The sequence below is a fragment of the Chrysoperla carnea genome, chromosome 2, assembly GCF_905475395.1.
Source record: "Chrysoperla carnea chromosome 2, inChrCarn1.1, whole genome shotgun sequence".
NCBI lineage: Eukaryota > Metazoa > Arthropoda > Insecta > Neuroptera > Chrysopidae > Chrysoperla > Chrysoperla carnea.
This window is the reverse complement of record NC_058338.1, coordinates 29,266,814-29,288,543: the sequence shown is the minus strand read 5'-3', so window position 1 is coordinate 29,288,543 and position 21,730 is coordinate 29,266,814. Positions and strand designations below refer to the sequence as shown.

The 21,730-nt window shown below is 28.8% G+C and overlaps 1 protein-coding gene across 2 annotated transcripts; it reads left to right on the top strand.

The window, feature by feature from the left end:
* The first annotated feature begins 1,561 nt into the window (after positions 1-1,561).
* On the top strand, positions 1,562-21,418 carry LOC123294098 (plexin domain-containing protein 2). Of its 2 annotated transcripts, XM_044875180.1 has the most exons (8): positions 1,562-1,705; positions 13,350-13,631; positions 16,443-16,810; positions 17,283-17,475; positions 18,311-18,520; positions 19,060-19,583; positions 20,807-20,836; positions 21,198-21,418. In XM_044875180.1, exons 1-8 carry the CDS (start codon positions 1,621-1,623, stop codon positions 21,264-21,266), a joined length of 1,761 nt encoding a protein of 586 aa, XP_044731115.1. In that variant the 5' UTR covers positions 1,562-1,620; the 3' UTR covers positions 21,267-21,418. The 2 variants fall into 2 exon arrangements, with proteins under 2 accessions (XP_044731115.1, XP_044731116.1); XM_044875181.1 differs by lacking the exon at positions 20,807-20,836 and having other exon boundaries at positions 1,563-1,705; positions 21,198-21,416.
* The last annotated feature ends 312 nt before the right edge of the window (positions 21,419-21,730 follow it).

Genomic DNA, 21,730 nt, shown 5'->3' with positions numbered 1-21,730 from the left:
TTTTTTTATATAAGCTGAAATATATTTATGAGTATAAATTCGATAAATAATATTTTATTTGTTGACAATTTTATGCAATGCTACCAACATTAATGTATTTTACTAGCGCGAAATTGAAATATTCAAATTAAACTCTTTAAATAAATATTATAAATAAAATAAAAAACTATTGCATATATCAAAATACGCTTTTTAAATTACTTTTTAATAATTCTTTATTGATCATTTAAAATGCAATTAGTCAGAAAGCGAAGTTGTTCAAGATTAAAAAAATTGGTGTCAATCATTTCGTGATGAGTATAGGCAATGTGTATTTTATTTTTGTAAAGTTTGTAAATGAATATAATCACTTTGTACTACAGAAAGTTTTTTTTTCAACAGGCGAATACAAATTTTCTGATCATCAATAGCTATTCGAGAGACTCAATTAATAACTGAATAAAAAATGAATTTTTTACAAAATAAAATAAAAAGGTTCATAGCATTGTTTGATCTTAGATAAGCCGTTTAAACAGATACTGATGATTTTTTCCCCTTCGCCATGTAATAGCCCAGTAATAAGGCATTTAGATGTTAAGAAATATTTTATCTTTTTTTATTGGTACATTTTTGTAATTATGGTACAAGATTGTATTAAAAAAGATTATTATAATGTTGGGAAGCGGGTAGGGGACAATTCGAAAAAACCAAAAAAGTTAGTGAGAGACACCTCTGGGGCACGAAGAAATAATCAATGATCACTTATAAGATATTCAGATTCTGCATCACCAAGCCTTTATTTCATTTTATAGATATTATTCTTCAAAAATGTTCTAACTTAGGTCTAAAAGCAAAGCACTATGATATTCTGATCATCAGGCCCATAGGTAGTATATGCATCTCTATGATCCCCATTATTGTTGAATGTAATTTTTCTTTGGTTCATTGCGAAGAAAATACGTACCAAATATTCGAGGCACGTAGAAAATATCATAAAACTCAATTAAATTTAGAAAGTTTTAACCTTCGATTTGCAGGCAGAAGTTTAAAAAATAAAATAACAATTCAAACAATTATTTAGTTGAAAATAATCGTCAAATTTTTATTATATCCATTTTATTTGCTTGATCAAACGTCAATATATACCTATTTAACATTGACTTTCACCTGCAAATTGTACTATTGTAGTATTGTATACCAACTATTGTACACTCATAGACGGCATTTTCATTCATTCATCAAAAGTACGCAATGCAATTTTTGGACATATTTTCGCATAAAAAATGATCAACGCGCGTCTAATCAAAAATGTTTAAACATGTGTTTAAAAAACAGCTGTTTTATGTCATGAATCATAATAATGTATTCAAGTGAATTCCACGCAAACGAAGTCACCGATAACAACTTGATACATAAATAAAATACATATTTATGACGTCTGAGACGTCTCTTTAGTATTCACTTGCATTTGAAATACGAAGGTGTGTTTAAGCTACTTTTTTGTAATAAGCCACATTCATTTGTTTTTTTTAAACGTAGGTTGTTGAATATATTATTGGATTTTAAAGTTGGCAATGTATCGACATTATTATTGCAGTGCTATAAACATAAAATAAATACTATAAAGTCTTAGAAACAAAAATGGCGAGAGAATGTGTAGTTGTGATTAAGTGTTGTTTTTTATTTTGTTTATTTATTAATAATATATATGCATCAATTGACAGAGGTAAATAAAAAATAATTAATTTTTATGATATTTCAATAATTTATTAAATTAATTTCTTTTAGTAACTTTCATTTATATTTTTTTAAAGTTTTGTTTTTATTTTAGAAGTATACAATTTTTTTTTTATATAAAAATATTTAGTATTATTAATTTATCCTGTCTAGAATTAAAGTAAATTGACTTTACTTAAGTGTAATTTAAAACGTTCTTATTTAAAAAAAAAAGTGTTATTATTATATTAACTTAAAAATTGCAATAATAAATGACTTATGTACAGTTTTAAAATTCTGTATTAGAAAATATTCAGGAAATAATATTTTATATATCGATTTTTGTTCTTTAATTAGATTAAAAATTTGCATGTATTAGAAAATAAATTTCTTAATGTTAATTAAAAGTAATATAAATATTTTCATTAAAAGTATTCATATAAAATAAACAAAAATAATCCTTATTTATGAAACATGACGATTGTTTTAAATTTTAGTATTAAAAACAAGAACCACTTAAATTGAATTTTACGTAGGACAGAAAAAGGTGCCTGTCTAAAAATTAAAATGATTTAAGTGCACACTGCTAAAGATTACAGTGTCTTGCATACATACGATAAAAGATAGTTCAAGGGACCCGTAATTCTTGCTTTCAAGGTGCAGGCGTGATAGAAGATTAGTGAATAAAAATAAAATTAATCTGTAGTTTATTTTTGCTCCCTCGAATCATATTTCTTTATTTCTCTCCTTATTTTCTATCTTTGGAGCGAATGATTTATTAATGGCAAACAAACTTACCCTGTATCTTATTTCGCAATTTCTCATTCTCGTCAGCTTAAAGTTTATCTTATAGTATAAAATATATTATACAGAATGTCCGGTAAAAGATTTATAACCCGCTCTCCAATACTTTCAAAGTGTCAACTATATATTTCTGCAATTTGACTCTTGAAATTTCCAATCTGATATCGTCTGATTAACGATTATCTCGAATTCTAGACAAAATACAAAGACATAGAGAATGAACTGAGCAACACCCGTACAAAATTGACCACTTTGTAGAAAGAGATAAAGCTTATTTGTTCATCCAAGCTTATAGAAGAGGCCCAGATGTGTGGACAGACGGACTAAACTTTTAAAAAAGGTCTGAAGTCTCTTGACCTTGAATAACCCGTTGAAATTTGAATTTTCTGTTTTTCAAGTTAATGGGAATTGTTTAATTCTGGTATTCTTGGCATGTACTTGCTCTTCGGAGAGTACAGAAGAGACCTAGCTTATTGGACAGGCGGGCTCGACCTTTAAAAAGTCGCCAATCACCACGGTCTCTTCTGAACATTTGAAACCTGTATTAATTTCAATTTTTCTTATCATTATTTAAATAAAACAATATAGTAATATAATCATTTATTTAAGCAAATATTCAATAATTTATTTGAAAGTCAATTCTCAAATTTTAAAAAACGTGCCTCGACTTAACCCGTCATCGTCCTGCAAATACGTTAAATATATCGCGCATTAAATATTCTTTAACTTTGTAAATCATAAATAATAAATTTCTAAAGTTAATTTTTTTTTCTTACACCTTTACTCTCTTAAAATTTTTCCCACCCAAAAATTAAAAAAATTTTTTAAATGCATGGTCAATCTATCAAAATTTATTTGTCTTAAACATAGAAATCTTGCTAAATATTAATAAATAATTTAATTTATAATTAAAAGCAAAAATTCCTACACAGGTACATGCAATATGACCTTCAATAGCAATTATGTTAAGATAAAAACTTGAGAGCTAAAGTCGTAATATCGTTTATATAATGAACAAACCGTGGGGAGGGGCGTATTGCCTTTAAGGATCAGATCAATCACTTTCCAATTGAAATTATACATTGATCCAATGAAAAGTTTAAATGAAAAAAGTTGTTTAGATGAAAAATCTTATTTTTTTTTTAGGATCAACTTTATAACTCTAAGTGTTATTCTATCTCTTACCGTTTAGGATCTAAATTGACTATTAATGAAACCCGAGAACTATGTACAATCTAATGTCAGAGGTCCAAAATGATTACCACCCCCCCGCGCCCAATCAAACTCTGCAACTTTTATTTAAGTTATTTTTTGATTGGTTAACTACAAAACAAGCTATTAGCCATTATAGATTAATGAATTTCGATTTTTGCCACAACTTCCTAGATCAGTTTTTTGTATGTTACTCGTTGCTAATTTTGCAGTCCGCCACCAAATTAGCAAGGAGTAACATACATAATAAGGGTACTTACGATTAGCTAATTCATATTGATGATGACTACTTGGTAGTCGAAATGCGTATTTATAAAGTACAAAAAACTAGGAAATTGGGGCAAAAATCGAAATTTATTTTGAAATATCCTTGAGTTCTCATTTATTTTTTCGATAATATTTATATTATAGATTAAAATGACTCACCCTGTATTTAATTTTTTTCAATAGCGTTATAAAATTGACACCTCAGAATGATAAATAATTTTTTATTTCGATTTTAGGTATGATAGCAATAACTTTCTACCAGAAAACTATGCAATATTTAAAATTTTTGTACTGAAATATGCATATAACTTTATTTCATTTGAAACGTACATGTTCAAAGTTTATATATATTTATGATACATTTTGAGCGTAATAGATAGCGGGATAGCACGCTTTTTGTTAAATGATTAACACATACTTCAAACTTCGCGAATGGTTTCGTTTTGACGAGCCTACCAAACTTTCTTCTACGATTTTTTTTCGATAGTGTTTTGTTTTCAAATGAGCCTGATCGAAATATTCCGTATACATGATTTTTTCTTTCTTGAAGAATACATATTTCGCTTTAATGCTTTTACAAGTTAATAAGAAATTGGAAAAATATTTTGTCCGACAAAAATACTGCACCGATGAGCTTGCCTACCAACGCAAATATTCCGTTACTTACGCATTTTTATTTTTGAATTTGCGCTTTTTCTGATAGTTTAAAAATAACGTTATTATATCAGAAAATAGATAATCGAAAATGATAAACAATAATTAATAAACCGAATGGAATAATTCCTAAACGAATAAGGTAAGAACCTACATTCGTTGCGTGCAGATTAGGTCTATCGCCATAGGTGTAGGCTAGTGTAATTAGGTTTTGAGAGTAATGAATTATTAACAGGCAGTAACTCGGTGGAAATGTTAGTTCGGGGTGCAAGTAACATAGTAAAAATCAAATAAAAATTCGAGACCCTTGGGTTGAAAGTTGAAATGGGGGTTGATTTTAGGGGTTGAAACGCTTTTTTCCAGAAATGACTACGTAGTGAAAAATGTTCTGCTGAAAAGTTCTAGATAATACAAAATTGAAAAACTTTTGTATTGAAGTTTTTTCAACGGGAAAATCGTGAAAAACTGTTTTTTCCTTACTAGTGACTATCTTTACTTACATGACGTAAACAAATGGTTGCATAGTCAACACTGTCAACAATTTTTTTGGGAAATTTGAAATGTATAGACTATAAACAGTGATGATTACGCAATCGTTTGATTTTTACGTCATGTAAGTAAAGAAAGATTGTCATTCTTTCACATATTGTAATAAGAGTATCTTTCTTCTCACTTCCTTGGTGGTCTTAATATATGCTATAAACAAACACATACATAATATAATTTGGTTTCTAACGTATAAATTTAAAATAAATACTATCTATTTTTCACTAAAAGGTCATTTTTCGCCATAAATCGCAAAAAAAAAAAAAACGGGTTCAACCCCTAAGATCGACCACCATATCACCACCATATCACCATTTCCACGAGCCTCGAGTTAAATTTTTTGTACTACATTACGTACACCCCAAACTAACATTTCCATCTAATTGCTGCCTGTTAATTCATAAAATTTGGACGAAAAAAAATGCAATTACACTCCAGTAGTAGAAAATTTTGCAACTTCGATTAAATAATTGTTGGAAAATATTTAAATGTTGTTCATATTGTTGATGAAAACAAATTGCGTAGTTATGGACGCCGGTAACAGAGTCACTTTCTTTTTCTTTTTTTTTATACCATATAAAGTGATTATTTATATTAGTAGTTTGTGAGGAGAGAAGCGTATATTTATTATTATTATTATTATAAAATAATTAATTTTCCTAGAATACTTTCATTTATTACAGGTAATGTTTATTTCAACATTACATATTCAATTATATTGTTATTATTAATATGTATAAAAAAAGTTTAAACAAAGAGGAAATACTTATGATTTTTAGGGTTTAAATAAATAGGGCATGACGTATTTCTATGCGTATATTACCTATTTTGTTAAAAATACAGGTGATTCAAAATTAATGAATCTAGTAAATTAAAATACAGTATGCCATGAATTGAGTTTTTAAAAGGACAAAAGACATTTTTTTTATAAATTTTACGACAAAATGTGTCCAGCGATTACAACAATGTGTGAAAATCATAAAAGTATTTGAAAATTTTTAAGTATATCTTCAAAAAAAAATACCAATAGTACAGTACGAATCCGCATGAGTATAAAAAACTATTCCACCTCAATTTTTTTATATAATTCTCTTCAAATTGTCCTATTGATGATATAAATGCAGGTTGTCAGATCGGAAAAGTGGTCGGATAATTTAAGAGATATTTATTAATTAAAATTTGAAAAAATCTGTTGACATTTCAAAAGAAATTTTCGTTAATTTGTTTATTTATCGATGATAGACAAATGGCTTAGAGGGTATATAAGCCTATTCTAAGCATTTTCCACAGAAAACATAGACTTTTCTATAGTAAAGTTTATATTTTACATACAACGTTTATGTAACAGCTATTGACTATGTTATTTAATTTAGAAACTATCTACTGTAGTGACATCCATTGTTGCGAGTGTCAATATTTTGAAGCTCACCTAACTCATATGTTAAAAACTATTGAAGTTGCACATCTATATTATAATTAGTTGTCTATGGATTCTCTATGATATCTCTTGAGGGTGATAATAAAAGTTGTAATTTTATCGAAACTCTAAACGATTCTTTTTCAGCAGGATTTTCAATGACCGAGAGATTCTTTAGACATATTATATAGAATAAATTATGCAGATTGATCTTACCTTCTTAGATGTTAAAAATATTAAATTACTCATCCTCGTATTGAAAATTAAATAAAAGGACAACTTATCAGATAATTGATAGGAAATCAATCAATACCTATCGTTTTGAATGAATTCAATATGCAAATTTTCATAACCTTGTTAAAAATTCATTTCACGGTTTTATCAATAAATATTACTTTAATAATTAAATACTACTTATTTAGATTCACTTATTTCTTAACCTTCGTATAGTGTGTATGTACATCTTTTTTTCGAGGTTAGAATTATTTTAGATTGGTCAAATTTTACACGTTCTTAGAGTAGACTACGGCCCAACTTTTGCCATCAGCCGATTTATTTCATTTCATCAAGAACCGGAGATTCATATCAGGGTGCGTTTGGGACTACTCTGGCCCGCCTAGGAAAAAAATTCAAAATATAGGCGGTAGATTTGGGCACCCTTAGTTTAAATCCAAATTTGCTACCTCCTAGTTATCAATAAAAAAAAATTCTGCAGCACTTATGCAGAAAATCAAAAAAGTGCTATACCATACAAATCGGCCTCTAAACCATACCAGCATTGTAGAAAACTTGTAGCTTTTTCTCTCAATACCTTGAAAATGAGCTTCATGGCAAATAGCATATTTATTGTTTCTGAGGAGTTAAGCACTAATATCGTTATAATTTACATTATTCTTTAGAGCTATGATATTTAAAGAGTTTTATTTATCATTGAGAGGGTATGATTCCACCGCTTTTACATTTTTTACTCCATCTTCTCCTATTTTTAGAATTTCATGGAAATAACCTCCTCGTCTCTTTATAATTTGCTTTCATGTCCCTGAGGCCTCAGGGACTCCTAACAAACAGAAGCTTTTGCTTACCTTTAGTGTCATAGACATAGGTGACAAAAACAAGCGGTCGGTAGCGGCTATCAAACCATGCTAGTTTCCGTCTGACACAATAAGCCAAGATGACTTTATACGTCTCTTTAGTCTATTAATAAAAAATTAAAATACATTTAATTTAAGGCATTGTTTGATAATAACCATCTGTAATAATTGATTATACATATTTAGTTCAACTAATAATACATAAGACAATATGTAATTTAAATTTTAATTATTAATTATAGTTGTATTGCTGGTTGACCTATTTTGAGAACTCTATCAGACGTATCTTATTCATAAAGACGAATATAAACATAATTATTGATTAAGAGGTAAAATGTAATTCACTACTAAACTCGATAATTTTCTGGAGAAAGGAATTGTGATTTTTAGTAAGAAATCACCATTAGAGCAAAACATTATACAGTGTGATCATTTTAAAAGTATCCACCCTAAATGACTCTTGATCTGATGTTATTATTGTTTTGAGTGAAAACACGTCGATTTAGTTATCAACAGGAAAGTTCAAAAATGGTACCTAAAAAAATTTAAGGTTTCTTTCTTTCACCCCCACCCACCCAAACTATCTAATTAGTATCAGATTTTTCCCCCATCATTTTAGAAAATATACTTTTCTAAAAGAGTTTTTTCAAAGTCATCGGATCAGATTTCCATTCAATTAGAGAAACTTTAGGCTGATATGAAACCATTTAAAGTTGAACTTCATGTAAAAGTCCATGCCACAAAAAATAAAGAAAGGTTTAAGCTAGACAAAATTTCAAATTTTACGACTTTGGAAATGTAAAAGTCTTAATTGTACATTTACTCACTTTAAAAAAAAAATAGATATGATAAGTTTTAATATACTACAGATCGAGCTTTAAATATAACACCATCAAAATGCAAGTCACTAACTGTTTACCACTTACATTTCCTAAAATATAATTGAACAAGCCTTATATGTAATCAATAAACAAATAAGACAGACATTGATTATTTATGAATAATTATATCGCTGAATTTCGTGGAATGAATACTTACCAACGATTAGCTTTAATAGGCCATAAATTTTCCGATAAATTATCTTGAATAATTTAATAAATATAATCACACAAGCAGAAATCTATTTCTTTTTATTTGAGTAGTAATTTATTTTCGCTTTCCTTTAAGTTAATAAAAAATTTTTTCTATGTAACTTGCTTGCGAAAAATACACATTTTTTAATATACTTAGTCGGAGAGCTGATTATCATCTTATTAGTGCTTGAAAGGCGGTAAATATTCATCAATTTTAATTTCCTGTCCCAAAACCTAAAATGTCTCAAAGAATCGATTCTTACATTACTCAAATGTAAAATTTAGAGACGCATATAGTTCAATAACATAAAATAGTTTTTCTTGGTCCAATAATTTTATAAATGCAGGTAAAAAGTTAAAAAATTTAATACTAATTAATTACCAAAAAAAAGCATAGGAGGATATTTGTGTATGAATCATCAACCTGTTTATACAAAGACCTCTCTTTGTTTTTAAATTAAACATTTATCTTATTTGATTTTTTTTTATTTATTTAATTATTTTTCGATACAGAAACCAATAATTAATTCATTGTGTCATAATTTAGACAAAGACCACTTCTGTATTAAAGTATGGCAAAGTTTATTTATTTTAAATTTGTTTATAAACAGAAATTATGTTGAATTGATGTTGTCTCATCTTTGAAGAGACTATATTAGTGTATTCGTATGGAATTTTATTATAAATTTTACTCTTTTCGAAGAAGATAGGCTTATCTTTCGGAACAAACTTTTTCAACCCTTTCAAAAAATTTTTAAACTTAACCGGCTACATGTATGGATATGGAATATGGGCAGAGCAACTATCATCGCAACTTCCCACGCAATTAAAAAAATTTCTTTATAATTTACATGCAAGTGAAGCTCTTATATGCGCTAGCAATATTCTTCGACTATTAATTACTAAAACGAGAATCGTTCAATGTTAATTGAAATTTTAGCCCATATACTCATATTCGAACAAAAAGCAAAAGTTACTTTTTTGAAGTAATAAATTTACGCTAGCTCTCATACTGTACATTATCGATCCTCGGTTTATGTGTCAAATATGTTGAAAATAAGCTAATCGCTAATATAACCTCGATATTTATACCGAGTTACCGAATACCCTGTAACTCTTGCATCGAAAAGAAATGTTACTGTTTTTAAATTTAAATTCTGTCTAAGCAAATTCAAGATTTGGGCTTTTATTTAATTATTCTAGCCCACACAATATTTTTGGTTCTTTAATGAATAACATACAACTGTTGTCTGTATTATTTTTAGTGCTTACAATTTTTTGTCTCCGTTCTTCGAAAGGTGAAAATTCAAAATTTTGAGGGGGAGATCAAAATTTATTTCTTCTGATTCAACCAGGGAAAAGCAAATAACTAAATCAGAAAAATGAATGTAAAAAGAATTTAAATTCCGTTTGCACTGGTTTTTGAGACGCCGCAAAAAATAGTTCATAGAATTCATTAAAAATTAGTAGCAATTTTCAATTATATTTTATCAGTAAAATTCAATTAAATTTACTTCACAATTTTGGCGCCAATGATTTTTTTTTTAATAGAATAGACTATAGAGAAAGGTCATTGTCTACAGAGGTTATTTACTTACATTGGTACATGCTATTTATTGTTCAATGATTAATTTCAACGAATTTAAAATACAGTTTAAAATAATTATATTTAATGATATTTCTTAAGATTCGCGCATAGGTAATGTATAAGTTAGCATTATATCCATTGTATGTATAATGTGTATGTAACAGAACATTATGACGTAAGGTTTGACGTATCTTTCAATTCGTTTAATGTACAGAGTGCGTCACAAAGTAAATTTATAAAGCGTCAAAGTATGGTCTATGATGGTTGCAGTGGCGAATTTACCGCAAATCCTCCGATAGCAAATAGAGACGTTTTTTTAGTCTTCTATAATGAACGTCGCGTCGTACTCTCTTGTGATGCCCTTTCATAAAAATTTGCATTTTTCTTCTTTTTTTAGTCTTCTTTAATGAACTTCCTGCATAATTATCTCCCCTCCGGCGGTGCACGTTTCATAAACATTTGTCTTTTTCCTTCTTTTTTTAGTTTTTGCAAATGTACTTCGAGCTCCTTTGTGGTGCCCTGTTTCGATAATCCAGTGGGAAAATACTTTTTTGCCACCCCTCAAATCTACCACTGGCTAGTTTTATAGGAAATGATTCATCAGGTGAGATAGGCACCTACTGCACAACATAAAAGTAAAGTTAAATCATAGAGAAAATCCCATAGACCTGCAAAGTCGAAGTCAAACGGAATCGCAGTAGAGAAAGACAGATAGAGTAGTAGCTGCCTTCATCTCTCTTATACGCCTACAATTTCTGCCTCTTTCTATCTCTCTCACTGCGGCCAAGAATTCACTTATTGCGTTTTCTAGGTCTGTAAAACTATTATTTTTGGTCATATAAAGACATGTCAAAATATTTTTTCGCGTTTGGGTTCAAAATTTCAACTTTATTACTGCGTAGCTCCCAAACAAAGCAACTTGGTACTGAGGCAAGTTTAACAAAATCGACTTATTTTGAGCTGTATTATGTGTTGTAAAGTACTGTAATCAGACATCTCCAAAACCTCATACACCGTGTTCTTTCCTACTCCCTTTTTTCGTTGACATTTGGTACAGTGTTCTGTACAGATACGAATCCGAATTTAATAGAAGTTGCACTCTGTAGTCTGCATTAATAATATATTTATTTTGTTAAATAATGTTATTTATTTTATAAAATAAATAGTCAATAGTTGATAATTAGAGTTTACTTTATATTTGATCGTTTTGTAAACTGTTATTTTAGTTTACCGTAAAGTATGTGTCACTCTCACATAGTGCATTTTAAAAATCGACATTTTTCTCACATCAAATTAGGTGAAATTTACTGAAGTTTAGTCACCTATGCAAAGTTTTAGCTTTTTACCTGTAGGATAAGCATTTTCATATGCGCAAAAGAGTAATTTCGGAAAAATGAAAAAAATTGTCGCTTTTTCACAATTTTTTGCAATTTAAGCGATAACTATGCATTTTAGAGAAAAAAAACTCAAAGTTATCGGGCGTAAATGTCCGATCAACTTGTATATGTAAACTTTATCTTATCTTTCGTATATTTTGAAAAATCTACATCAATGTGCAATTTTCCGTGACTTTTTTCTTAAAAATTGTGCATTTTAGGGAAAAATGCTAAAATTTGTTAAGCATAAAATTTCCTATCAATCTGTATATTTTAATTGTTCCCAATCTTCCACTTTTTTTGAAAAATCGATATAAAACCACCAAAAACAAAGAAAATTATACATTGTTTAATTACCGTAAAGTAATAGCGACCTTTATTAGTTATGTGTTCTTTTCGTAAAATAATGCACAAGCTACTAATTATTGAAAAATATGAATATTGATTAATTCTAATAAATCAAAAAATTCGTGTACAATTAAGGAACAGTTTTTTATGTTTTGAAAAAATCGGTCAAGCGTAAATTTTCACGCACAATGACTTCTATATCATCATAAAATACTGAAACAAATAATTATTTCACGTAAATGTCACTGCACTTTATAATTTAGGGATATATGGTGTAGTCCAAGCAAATTAGGCATTTGGTTACATACATTCTAAAACGTAGGTTTGTAGGTTTTTAATTTGTTTTAATATATTTATGAAATTACCCAACTTGCTCAAGTTGAATTGAAATAATAGGTTGGCTGATAAGTCCCCGGTCTGACACATAGATGGCGTCGCTAGTATTAAATGCATATTATTTTTATATAGTACCAACCTTCAAATGATTCGTGTCAAAATTTGACGTCTGTAAGTCAATTAGTTTGTGAGATAGAGCGTCTTTTGTGAAGCAACTTTTGTTATTGTGAAAAAAATGGAAAAAAAGGAATTTCGTGTTTTGATAAAATACTGTTTTCTGAAGGGAAAAAATACAGTGGAAGCAAAAACTTGGCTTGATAATGAGTTTCCGGACTCTGTATTTTTTCCCTTCAGAAAACAGTATTTTATCAAAACACGAAATTCCATTTTTTCCATTTTTTTCACAATAACAAAAGTTGCTTCACAAAAGACGCTCTATCTCACAAACTAATTGACTTACAGACGTCAAATTTTGAGTGTTAGCACGTGTGTTAGCACGTATTGACCTTTTTCAAATGAAAGTAATATAAACTTTATTAACTGTAACTTTATCTTTTATATATCTATACATATAAAATGCTTGGTCCTGAATGACTGACTGACTGACGGATCAACGCACAGCTTAAACCGCTGTGTTCTTTGTATGACGTATTCATCCGATAAGAAAGGATTTCCCGAAATTCTACCACTAAGATGGTGAAAAACGGGGACAAATTTTGTGTGGGATAACGTGATTCTTGAGTCCAATATACTTCAAATTTTGCATAAACATTCTTTAACAGAATTGATCGAAATATTTGTATATATTTAAAATTCAAGTCACTCAGCGAAAGGGGTGGATAACTGCTAGTCTATTTATATTAATAGATAGAATTTGCTTTAAAAATGTACTATAATTTTAGATGAATACAACTTTAAAATAAACTTTTTCTTTTGTTACAGGATTCAGTGACATCGAATTATATGACATTAATCCAACATATTTAGATAATTTTGACGACACATTTATTGATATAAAAAGAGTACGTAAACGAGATGTAACAAATACCAAAGATGAAAATCCTATAGACACCAATAGAAGCGATCGAGTTTTAAATCCAACAGCAACAACGAAGTTTGAAAATAAAACAATAACAAAAACGAAAATAACAATTTTATCTGATACACCGAATAAATTATTAGGTGTAAATGGTACAGGACAACGATTGCATTATGACGAAACTGGTAAATATATTTACTTTATAAATTTGAATGCTTCGTTTTCTCGCTTCTGTCCCTGAAAGTTGTGAAAATATTTCAGTGTTGACTAAAACGAGAGTTTTGCGAATTAACTGCGTCGATAACATATCGAAAAATTCTTTTAACCTTTTTCAGTACCAATCTTACTAGGCCCTTCGCAGATCTTTTGCCAATATTTTTTGTATCACGGTATCCACTGACATATTGTCATACTTTTAAAATTCTTCTAACACGCAGAAAATTGGATTATTTGATTATTTTAGGTTTCCTAGACCAAATCCATGATCTATTGACCGATTTTTAATGTTCACAATCTCGCTTTTTAAGTCTAATGTTTGAGTTATCGAGATAACGGACTAACAGACAGACAGAAAAGCAGGAGTGAACTAATTAGGTCATTTTATGAACACCCGTAACAAAATTATATTTCTATCACCATTATTTCTTAGTTCTCTTAATGCATAGTATTTTTGTCACGCAAAGTCAAAGCGTTTTACCTCCCTCTGTATCGAATGTTAATATTATTTCAAAAATGATAACATTGTAAAGGCGTGTCCACAGTATCGATTAAAGTAATGCGGACGCACCTTAACAGGGAAAATATATTTAATTTAAAAGAATATCGAAATTATATAAATTTTATAAGAAATAATTTTTCCGATATAAAGAAAAGTTTTCACACCCCTTCCGTCTCTCTAAGTTAAGATATACGATTGAAAATTCGTATGTGAGTCAAGAAAGTGCCTTTTTGGGGTGTAAACTTTCAAACATCCCAATCCCACTTTTTATGTCGAAAGACCAAGTTTTTTCGCAATTTTGAAGACTGTACACAATTTAGTAGGGGGTTAAAAATTTGAATCAAAAGCATGTGTTAATAAGAAGCATATAATGATGAGTTGTAATAGAATTCATCATCATAATTAGTTGTCTGGATAATCGTAACGGCGCCTTGTGATCCTTCAGAATATTTATCTCGCATATGATTTCTTCTATTGAAAAATACTTCCACACTTATGTAAAAACAAATTATATTGCTTTTCATTTAACTTCGCGCAATTAAGTTTGCCCCAAATTTTTCTGTATCCAATTTTCTCAATGTAAATATCCAATTTCTTGGATTATGTATCGTACATTCTTAACGTAAATAAATAGAATAAGTTTTATACCTAAAAAAATAAATAAATAAAAGTATAATTTGAAACTTGTACAAAAAGGAATTTGAACTATTTCTTATAAATTCATTTATTCAAAGGAAAATTTATTAATAGTTACCCAGTAGTCACATTCCTTAGAAAATGTAATTAATTTTTAGATAAGTTTTTATCTAATGAATAATTAATGAAATTTATATTTATAATTAGACGATCCGGTGAACTTCTATCCATCTACAATTTGTTTGATTATTACTTTTGATAATATATATAACTTTTGATAAGAGATTATTAAAATTAATTAACCTGCATTCAATTCATTAATAGCTATACTGTGCTTAACCCGCTCCCTAGCCCGCTTCCCGCTTATCCCGCCCTCTTAGAGGCGCCCGCATTTATCTCCAATTCATTAATATATCTATACTATGATGGGTCCCGCTTAGTCCGGCCGCTAATCACAATGCTTCCATCTCTTGGTCAATTAGATGGCCTTAGGTCTGGCTTGGGCCTCGCTGTACTTGTATACAGCTACAATTTATCAATATCTATAATATTCTTGGCCCCGCAAAAATAAATTTGCTTTCATTTCTTGGTCTTATCCAGTAACAGAACAGCTGTATATTTATATATATAGAGAGATAAATAAAAAATGGTTTCCATCATTAGCAATAAAATTAAATCGGATTTCCTACCACATTTTTATTATGTAAAACACAACCGGCTTCATTTTATGTGCCATTTTTCTGCCCGCTTTTTACCGCAAATTAACCTTCATGAATTTTTATATGCATATAAATAGAGATAAATAAAAAATTGTTTCCACCATTAATAATAAAATTAAATCGGATTTCCTACCACATTTTTATTATGTAAAGCACCACACAAAATGAGTGCGATTTTTCTGTACAATTTTTACCACAACCTTCATGAAATAATAAATTATGGAATTATCTCTGAAAACCGTTACAACTTGTGTCAAAGCAATAACATAGGGTGTTATAGAATTACAAACACACAAACAAAAAAGTTCAAAAAACGTATGTCTCAAATTAATTTATTACCGAGTAACATTCAGACTATTCAGAATAACTGTTGCTGCGGCACCCACGATTCGAACTCTGAGCTCTTCTTATGTTACAATATACGTAGAATATACCATAGACTTACACAATAGGCTCATCTTGGCCCACACGATACATCAGTTTATATGAACTTTTTTTCTTATTTTGTACTAAAGAACACGGCTATGTCATGAAATTATGAACTCACAATTTCATTTTCCAGAACTTTAACAATATTTTTCTATGAATTTAATGCCACCCTTTTTCTAGAAACACTGAGTATTCACCTTCGCTTTTACTCCTCTGTCACAACTTTCAAATATTGTTGGCCACAATAATTTTGAAAAAAAAAAACGTAATAAAAATGCAATGAATGCTAACGGTCATATTGCTTACTGTAAGACTTTCAGAAAAAAAATTGAATATTTTAGTCAAAAATTGATTTATTTTTTGAGGGGGCAATTTGTTGTCCTTACAAAACAATGCTTCAAGTACAGTTATGTACATAGATTAAACTTTAAGAAAAATAAATTCGTCTTAAAAAAATCATAAAAAAATTAATTATTTAACATTGTGTTTTTCAGAAAAACCAACACATGTACTTGAAACAATTCACAAAGCAACTGATAACATTACAACGAATTCAAATGTATCACTCAACAATAGCATAGCACCTAACATAAATATAACAAAAACCAATCAAACGAGCGAAAATAATGATAATGATGATGAAATATCAATCGATAAATTTACTTTAAAAGAAGAGGAACAAATTTTAGACAAGGAAATAATTGAAAAAAATTACACAAAAAAGTATGAAGAGGATCATTTATATTATTCGAGTACCTTTATGGTAGATCCAGTAGCCGCTAATAAGCATTGGGTTGACATGGATAATCATAGTGATGTTAAAGTTAATGAATTATTGTCGCAGTCGCATCGAAGAGCAGCGGTTGGTATTTCATGTTTTTCCATGTACTATCTTACTTATCAGGCTTCGTGAAAGAAGGATCTTATATGCGATTTTAATCAAAATTAAAAGTTTAAGCTTTAAAAAATGAGTACGAGACACAAAATCGTAAAGTTTGAAACAGTTTCTTCACGATCCTTATTGAAAGTAGCTTTTGGTCAAACTTTCTGAAACTATGAATTCTGCTAGTATTTGATGAGTAATTAAAACGACAATCTCCACAGACAGAGGGGCATAAAAATTCAAGTTTGGAGATATGGGGTGGGTTCAAATTTTAAATTTAGACTATAATAAATTCCTTCAAGAGTGATACAGTGCCGTTTTATTCGTCTTTGGAGAAAGTTTGCTCTCTTTATAGAAGTACTTTCCGTTGTATAATTTTGTCTCAACATGACCTGATACAAAAACGTTTCTAATTTTTTAACTTATTTCATCTCAAATTGTATTTTTTCAGACGGTGAAATTATCATTTGATTTTCCATTTTATGGTCATCCAATACGTAATATCACTATTGCAACTGGTGGTTTTCTTTATACGGGGGAATATGTTCACTCATGGTTGGCAGCTACACAATATATAGCACCGTTAATGGCAAATTTCGATACAAGTTTGTCGAACGATAGTTTTGTGAAATATGTAGATCGTGGTAAGTACTCATTTGAAGTTGAAAATAATAATATTATGTAATTAATCACCCTGTTCTATTCGTATTAGCAATTTTCGAAAATTCTACCTATTGTGCCTTACGAGATACATCCCTCTGACAGACAGACGAATAGTGGAGTCTTAGTAATAAAGTCTCATTGGTTACAATATGGGTACGGAACCCTTAAAATGACTGACAAAATTATTAAATAATTTGTTTGTTGACAACTGGATTGTAAAAATAGGGAGATTATTTTCACAATTCTTACATTTAAAAAAAATTTGTTTCAATGGATTACTTTTTAATAAGTATACTCTTTCTAACAACTGCATCTCTCATAATACTTGGTATTTTGGTATTGACTTCAATTATAGGATTCGCTAGTATATCCGAATTGTACAATACGTATTTCGAAATAGATGATTTGTGGGATGTTTTGACAGATGAGAACAATTAATTTACGAAAATAAATGGTAAAATCGTATTTTTAACTACTCAATATTAGTTTAATAGGGTGCCACTTTAATTTTAGAATACAAATTTTATTTCGACATGTATGCAGTTGGAGCTGCACCTGCTTGAAGTTGAATTCACTACTGCAAATATGTATTTTCGTATGAAAAAAGCCTTAGGTTGACTACCCATATAAATTTTGGCACCAACGACTCATTGTTTGGTTATAAAAATAAAATATTGGTCCTAAATCAAAGCTGTTAATGTTTTTTTTACGACTTCAACAAATTCGAAAATATGAATGTTTTTTAAGAGATTTAATTTTAAAAATTAATTTAGAGGAACATACGACGATGTAATTTATTTAAAAAAATTTTTTCAGGTGATTCTTTTACCGTACTCTGGGAAAAAGTATCATTACGTGACAAACCTAATGATGGTGAATTTACATTTGAAGCAACATTACATAAAAATGGGGATATAGTTTTTGTATATAAAGATGTTCCTGTTATTATTGAAGATATCAAAGATGATCATCATCCGGTAAAAGTTGGGCTTTCCGATGCATATATTATTGATCGCACAATATTCTGTAAGTATCTTTACGTGTGTACTTAGAATTTAATGGGAAAATATTAAAGCATTGGAGACATTGAAACAAAATACCCATTCATTTGCTTCAAGTATTTAGTATGGTAACCCTATGTACTCATTGAAGCTTTAAGCTCAACCTAACACTTAAGACACAATATTCAGTCTTTTAAAATCATTTTTTACTCGCCAATTTTTTAACTAATCATTTTCGAACATTAAATTAACTTTTCGTGAAAATCATGCAATATTTTTTCGGTGGATCAAAATATCCGCCATATTGCTACAAAATTAAGATAATCTGTTTTTGGCAGTATAGCTATTTAGAATCACAGAAATAGTTTTCGATAAATCTTCTAATTTTTGAGAATTTGATGAATAAAAATTTTACTCTTCTTTCATACCCGGTTCATTTCGATGCTCCACAAAAGGGTAAACTTTAAATTATTTAAAGTTATTGGATTCTGACGTCAAAATCCTTTTTTTTTCTTTGTAAATCGAAATGAGCTTAAAGCTAATAAAGTTCTTTGTTTATTCTAGTTGTACGACGTAAAACAATTTATGAATATCACCGTGTACAATTTGTTCGTCAAGATATTAAAAATTGGACTGTGATATATTTGCGTGCGACACAAACATGTTTAGAAATGAAAGATTGTGCAAGTTGTTTGACACAAGTAAAACATTTTACATGTAAATGGTGTGAGACTATGAAAAAATGTTCAAATGGAATATTTCGTAAACGCCAAGATTGGATGTTTAACGGTTGTGAACAACATCAAATTTCAAATGCAAGTCGTTGTTCAGCAGCAGAGAAAAGTGAATATTTTAATAATACAAATAAAATGAATCAAAATGAGGATTCATCAATAATGGATGCAAAAAAGTCAGCATCAATTCAACATCAAGATAATTTGCATAGATCCCAATCAAACGATGAAAATATGGGATTGTCTAGTGTAATTGGTGTTATGTTTTTATTGGGTTTAGTTTGTGTGTTAGTTGGTTGGGTTTTATATGCTTACAGAAATCCTCATACAAGTAGTGGGCAATTTTTAATTAGGGTAAGTACTTTTATAATTTTCTTTAAATTAATTCAACTCCATCAATTCAACGATTAAGAAGTTTCCAATTGTAAAAAATATTGGTTTTAAAAACGTTATATTCTTTCATTTTGACAGTAAAAACGAAAAGTAAAAAAACCATTATTTAGTATCTTTAAATTTGACTGAGTTAATAAGTTTTATGTTTGACCTAAAAACAAATTTGATTTAGTGCCTCGACTTGTCACTGACATTATAACTATACTACAATAATAAAGCTGAAGAATTTTTTTGTTTGATGTTTAAATGCCTTAATCTCTGAAACTACCAGTCGGATTCGAAAAATTATTTTTGTTTGTGAAAACAACATATACGCGGGTAACATGAGCTATATTTTATTTTCAAAAAATTAAAGATCCCTACGAAAATTGCAATAATGTAATCCAAGGTGTTAAAAATTTGCTATAGAAGTCATTATAATGGATAAAGTCAATGGGCTGTATGTTATTTTAAAACAATTTGGGTTTCGCATTAAAAAATTAAAACCCATAAAATTTTGATCAAAGGAGAAGATAAGTGAGGTCAAGGAAATTGAAGGCTATAACGCGGTAATTTTTGTTTTAAAAAATGAAATTGACCATATGTCTATTATAAGTGCGCACTATAAAAAAAATTATACCAAAATACAAATGCTTTGTTTTTATTCATATTAGTGAAAGTATTATTATACCATGTTTAAATGAAATATATCAAGGTATACTAAATTGAGTCCCAAGTTTGTAACGCCTAAAATATTGATGCTACGAACAAAATCCGTCTGTCTGTCAACACGATAACTCAAAAACGAAAAAAGATATAAAGCCGAAATTTTCATAGCATGCTCAGGTCGTAAAAATTGAGGTTATGTTCGTAAATGAGCAACATAATTCTATTAGCCAATCATTAAATAAATCCTATTTTTGAATTTTTTGGGTCAAAACTATCTTATATAATGAATTTTATCGATATCGAACGCAAGAAAAATTTTTCGATTCTTTGCAATTTTCTTAAGGGGTGTCAATGTGAATAGGACATATTTTTATTGCTTTGAAATATTAAATCAATTTTTATAATAGTAGAAGTTAAAAAAAATACTTACAAATAAAGTTTTTTCCCCAAGACAGGATAAATTTAAATATGTTATCCCTATTTTTAATATTTATTGTTTATAATTGAATAATTCATGATTTCTATTCATTGTGCAGCAAGGATGGGATTGTTGTTCTACTTCACAGGTTTGTGAGCTTAGTAAATAGTTTATAGCTAGTAAAATCGTTATTAGTAATACAATTAGTTTAAAGCTTTTTTTGCTTTTTTATATTGTAAATATCTTTATCCAAATTTTAAAAAATTAAGGTGCGTGCATAAACAAAGTATCCATTTTCTGAAATGTCACGGATTTCAGAAAACGTACCTCAGCACTGTATTTATTTTCAAAACACGTCATCTTTGTGCATACATATTTTATTAGTATTGTGGGACATCAACCACAATTGACAGTTTGGAATCTAGAATGAATCCTATCTACTTATTTACAATCATGCGTAGACCATTTTAATCCCTCTGTAAATAAATATTTTTTTATTTATTTTATAGTATCGGCCGAGTCAATGGAGTTGGCGAAGAGGAGAAGCCCGTTACACAGCAGCTACTATTCATATGTGACCACTTATTATTATTTTGTCTTAATCTCATTTTATATATTATATATCTAGTCTTTCCTGATGATAAATTTCATGGCTGGTATCTAGATATACAACAAAAAAATTAAATAAAATTAAAAAAAAGAAACTATAATTAAACAAAAAAAAATCATTTGAAACATATCAAAAATAAAAATGTTATTTTTTTACATGCAATAATGCTTGATATTTAATGAAAATATATTGTTAAGTAGATTAATTAAATTATGACAAATTTTATATATTGATTTTTTTATTTTTTGATGAAAACCATTGACGTTACGTATCTCAAAATATATTAATTATTTTATAATTAAGGTAGTTCGTGTAATAGCGCTGTAGAAATTTTTTGAGGATAACGAAAGGGGCCAAAACAATGATAAAAAATAAATTTACTAAATTAATTATATACATCAGATCTTTTGATGTTTTATATACCGTAAATGT

Bases quoted from the DNA above. Each gene is read 5' to 3' on its own strand.
- LOC123294098 (XM_044875180.1), top strand. From the start codon at position 1,621: ATGGCGAGAGAATGTGTAGTTGTGATTAAGTGTTGTTTTTTATTTTGT. The intron at 1,706-13,349 runs GTAAATAAAAAA...CTTTTGTTACAG, and splicing joins ATATGCATCAATTGACAGAG to GATTCAGTGACATCGAATTA. The intron at 16,811-17,282 runs GTTGGTATTTCA...GTATTTTTTCAG, and splicing joins AGTCGCATCGAAGAGCAGCG to ACGGTGAAATTATCATTTGA.